The sequence below is a fragment of the Cryptomeria japonica genome, chromosome 4, assembly GCF_030272615.1.
Source record: "Cryptomeria japonica chromosome 4, Sugi_1.0, whole genome shotgun sequence".
Lineage (NCBI taxonomy): Eukaryota > Viridiplantae > Streptophyta > Pinopsida > Cupressales > Cupressaceae > Cryptomeria > Cryptomeria japonica.
In genome coordinates this window covers 251,241,451-251,246,288 of record NC_081408.1, presented here as the reverse complement: position 1 = coordinate 251,246,288, position 4,838 = coordinate 251,241,451, and the positions used below count along the sequence as shown (strand labels likewise).

Sequence of the window (4,838 nt, the reverse complement as noted above, 5' to 3'; positions counted from 1 at the left end):
CCTTGTCTGTAATCTTAGCCACGTAGCCAATATTTGTGGAAGAAGACGAAGTATCTCTAAATATTGTTTAGATTATACTTTGTCAAAATGAATGGAGTTCTTATAAGAAATGTCAAAGCACGAGGTCGGCTCAAGAAGTATATTTTTTACCTTCTGATTTTGTATTTTTTTTTTCTATCAACTAGATAGTTTTTTACTCAACATTTCTTTTGACGTGTTGGGGGTGGTGACTGGTGACCAACGAATTTGATTGCCTTTGGGTTTTGATTATCTTGGGGTTTATAGTGCACCTCACGGTGAGAGTAGGGAAAGGTTCATAGGTTTCTAAGAATTCTTTTTTGTGTTCATTAATAAATTAGCAATCGTTCTTTTTTGTGTTTAAAATAATATGTAAAGGAAATTTCTATTTGAAGAAACAGTTTACAAAATTATACAATTAGTGACTAGTTCTCTCAATGAGGGGGGATCACATCTAATATAATGAAATTATAAGACTAAATTAGAATGAAAGTTCATCATGTAATTAGGAATCAAATATAGTTATAGATCTTCGTTTTATGGATGTTAATTTTGTCAAAGATATATTGAAATATGAATTAAAATGCATTGTCAGCACAATTATCAACACAAATAGTATTAATATTATCATTCATGTGGAACATGTTAGATAACATATTCTCACAATTAAATTGATAAGTTGATTTCAAATATTTGTATTAAACATATCACATTTATTATCTCACTTTATATGTAACATTTCTCTAAATATCTTATATTTTAATCAATATTTTTTAAAAGAACTTCCAAAAAAACACTTAGAACTATAAAAACCTAACCATTTAAATTTTAAAATATATATAACATTTTACACAAAGATTAATTTTATAAAATTAACGCTACCCCAAAAAAGGAGAGACCATATTTAAATTTTAGAAAATAAATACTTTCATTTTTTAATAATAAATGAAAAAATTAACAACCAATAATTATCCTCCCCAAAAGAATCTCAACAATAAATTTGATATTAATTGTTTATAGGTAATTGGAGCTTTCATATGCCCTTATGACCAAAAGTTAGCTTGAGAAGTTGCCGAGGCCGTGTGGAGAGGGCACATCATCAACATCTCGCTCAGGCTGTACCCACCTTCCATAGCAATTACACACTAACCCTTTGTTTTCCAATTGATGCCAATTACTGGGCACCATCAAATCCTTCCGCAACATATCAGAGGCCTTATTAACCAATGCCACATCACGTCGAGCTTCAGATCTGAATGGGACAGTCGAGCTTTCAAACCCATCTAACAAATCCAAATACACCTCCAAATTATGACACCCGGCCAGATCAGGGTTACTCTTCAAGAACGGAGATTTCTTGATCTCCAACCCTAATTCAACCCCTACATGTTTATATGACCAAGGGAGAGACTCTAACATACGCCCCATTACTTTCTCATATTTCTCCATCCCTTCATTGAACAAAATGCCGGGCATTTTGGGCACCACGTCTTGCTTACCCACAACACGTAAGACCTTCACGCCGAGCTCCTCCACTGCGTCCTTAAAAGCACCGTTGCCCACCCGTGGAGCCCCGAAAGAGAAAACAATAACGGGAACTTTCGGAGTCGGATCATTTGCATGCACATTCATTCCCTTAGCGGCTATTTCAAAGGCATTAAGAAGCGCTAGGGCGCCACCGAGACTGTGCCAACAGATGCTAATGCTCACCTCCTCACCACGCCCTGTGTACAGCGCCACCAAGCGGCGTATTTCATCCATCCCTTGCTCTGAAGCGCTGTGCTTGTTGTAGCGGGTGGCGTCATTTTTAGAAGTATAAATACTGAGAAACCCACGCTCCACCTTAATAGCGGTGCACTCGGAACAGCCGAGGTCACCGACCGGGTGAAGAATATCACGCAGATTCTCCATCCATTCCAGCTGTGTGACAGTGCCACGCCACGCCACCATGATGTCACGCCTCCCAAGGCGCTTCGTCTCCTCATCGGTGCTAACTGCCACGTAGCCCATCCAGTTGGAGCCTTTGCTCCATGGGTCCATCGAATTCGACCGCCCGAAGAACTTGGGCATGTGGACGTCAGACATGGCGTACAGATACTTGCTGACCCGGTAACCCGTGTTTTGCAGGTGCAGTTTCTCCAACAGCCTTTGCCGGTTGTACCGGCAACTGCCGCAGTATTTGGAGTGCGCATCGAAGTCGAAGGCGTCGTAGGTCGCCTGTGCGAATTCCCCGTATTTTACAATCTCTCGCCTGAGTTTTGGACTCAAAGGGTCGAGAAGCCCTTCCCAGTTATTGGAACCCTGGTATTTTCTCCAGTCGTGACCTAAATCCTCTTTTGGAGACACCGTTGGGCTGTTTCTGTAAACCTCTTCGAGCCGCCTCGCGAATTTTTGCAATTCAACGGGACTGAATCTGTTCGTCTGCGCAGCTTCTGGCGGGGGCGGATTCAACGCAGTTCAGCTCTCTTCCGGATCGTGTTCTTCTGCCTCTCCTTTGTTTCCGACAAATCTGCCGCTAGTTCAACAACAGCTGAAATTTTACCGCCATTTAACAGAGATTTCGAGGATCTGTTTCGGGCCGCGAGAATGCGAAGATTTGTGGAAGAAGACGAGGAAACCCTAGAGCTTTTTACCTTGGTGTTCCCGGCAGTCGTGCAGTTGGTTCTCACGAACGGCGTGCGGTTGTTAGGGATGTATGCCGATTGAATCATCGTTCTGGTAACCTATCTCCGGAAAATTTTATCGTATAATCGGATTATAAGAAAAGATTAGTGAAATCGGATTATAAGAAAGGATTCGTACATCGGCAATGAAATTGGACATAAAGAGCACTGGTATTTATAAAGCAAATGGTTCGGTGGGGCGCACCGCGTTGATGTCAAGCAACCGTATTTTCTGTTAGAAAATTATTGCAAGACAATGTCAAACCTAAAACATTTGGAGGATATTATTCTTTGTCGGTTTGAATGGAGTTCTTGTAAGAAATGTCAAAGTCAGGAAATATGAGCTCTTAATTCCAACTTTTTTGTCAACTAAATAGTTGTGTGTTCAATTTACGTGTTTGAATAGTGAATGGTTCGTGCGATTGCACTATTAGAGTTTACAGTAATGAAATTTGATTTCGTGGTAAAAAAATGTGGTTTATTGACGAAATTGAATATTTTTTAATGTCTATGAAGAATCAAATCGTGTTGATTATACACGGAAGAAGAGATCAAACTATATTGAAATTCAGTTTAGACTTATTAATTATTTATTAATTATTTAGATTTGACATAATATCTTCCAAAACTAAAAACTTAAAAACTTGCTATTTATCTTTAATATGTTCTTTTATAATTTATAATTGTCTTCCACATTTTATTTTTTCCGATGCATTTCATGATTCAAATCATGCCACCTCAAATTAATGATAAATCTGTTTACCTTTATTTAGGGTGTGATTGCGTTTAGACCCAAAAACAAGTTGAATAATTCTGAATAAATATATTCTGAATAATTATAAACAGAAAACATCAAAATAAAAGAGATCAAAATTTTAAATAATTCAATTTAAACCGATTAACTATCAAAATTTGACATAAAACCTTTCAAAACTGAAAACTTCTAATATTTTTTAGCAGTATATTAAAACTTCAAAACTTGCTAGTTATCTTTAATATGATCCTTTACAATTTATAATTGTCTCACACAAATTTCATTTCATGCGGATACAGTCAAATTTATTTTTCCGTTGCATTTTACAGTAATTTTTAAAAAATTGGTCTTACGGATTTACCTTAATTTATCGTTGAAGACCAGGTACCTGAGAAAACATTTAGATGTCATAGTCAAGGAAGTCGTCTAAGCTGCGTGATTACGACTTTCACTCTAACAAACATGCGAATGCTTTTAAACAAAAAAGTGTCATAAATATTAATAAATATTAATAATGCATTGTCAAAGTCGTTGCTGGTTTATTGTTATAGTTGTTTGATTAAGAATAGTTTTATCGTATTCATCCTATTTATTAATTTATCAGCAGAAGATAAATTTAGTGCGTTCTCACTGTTTTTCTATTTTCTTAGATTATTAACAATCTTTTTAATACAAGAATTATCTGATCTTACATATGAAAAACACCTAAAATTAATTAAATTAATATTTAATTAATTTAAGCTTTTCTACATAATCAATTTAATTAATTGTGTTAGTCCTCTTCTTCTTAAAATTAATTAAATCTTATTTAATTAGTTTTGTCATTGCAACATTATAATTAATTTATAAAAAAATTAATTATTCTCCATTCTTCTAAAATCATTTCAAATATCATTTATTTCTTCTAAACCCTACTTAGTTAATTAATTTCAATTAACTAAACTAACCATGTGATTCCTACAAATCACCTTTCCTAGCCCTATCATTTAGCCTAATTAATTCCTCTATAATCATGCTTATCATTATTCCTCAATTTTATATTCCTCCACTCATTCTCTCTCCTCATGTCACATCCTCTTAACTTTCCCACTTACACTCTAATCACTCATTAATCCACCTAATCAATCTCTTTAATCATTTGCACATCCATAACACCTTGATTAGGGATGGGTCAATTTTGATCCTTTCAAGGAAATTCAAATTCTTTGAATCTCCCCATGCATCCTCTTCCCAAGGAATTTTTAATTATTTTTCTCATTTAGTCTTCCCACACATCCTCTTATTTTGAAACTTTTAATTCCTTCTCCCTTCCCCCAAGGAATTTTATATTCTTTTTCTCTTTCCATTGTACTTGGGAGCTCTTCCCCATGAATCTTGAGAAGTGTGGAGACAAGAAATTCCTT

General features: G+C 35.7%; 1 protein-coding gene across 1 annotated transcript; it reads right to left on the bottom strand.

Moving 5' to 3' along the window:
• Positions 1 to 1,050: 1,050 nt before the first annotated feature.
• On the bottom strand, positions 1,051 to 2,729 carry LOC131065497 (phospholipase A1-Igamma1, chloroplastic-like). Its single transcript, XM_059219083.1, has 2 exons — positions 2,561 to 2,729; positions 1,051 to 2,450 (listed from the first exon to the last, which is right to left on the bottom strand). Exons 1-2 carry the CDS (start codon positions 2,727 to 2,729, stop codon positions 1,075 to 1,077), a joined length of 1,545 nt encoding a protein of 514 aa, XP_059075066.1. The 3' UTR covers positions 1,051 to 1,074.
• Positions 2,730 to 4,838: the final 2,109 nt, after the last annotated feature.

Coding starts and splice junctions, on each gene's coding strand:
- LOC131065497 (XM_059219083.1), bottom strand. CDS start 2,729: ATGATTCAATCGGCATACATCCCTAACAACCGCACGCCGTTCGTGAGA. Junction 2,451..2,560: donor GAAATCTCTGTTAAATGGCG/GTAAAATTTCAG, acceptor CGCCCCCGCCAG/AAGCTGCGCAGACGAACAGA.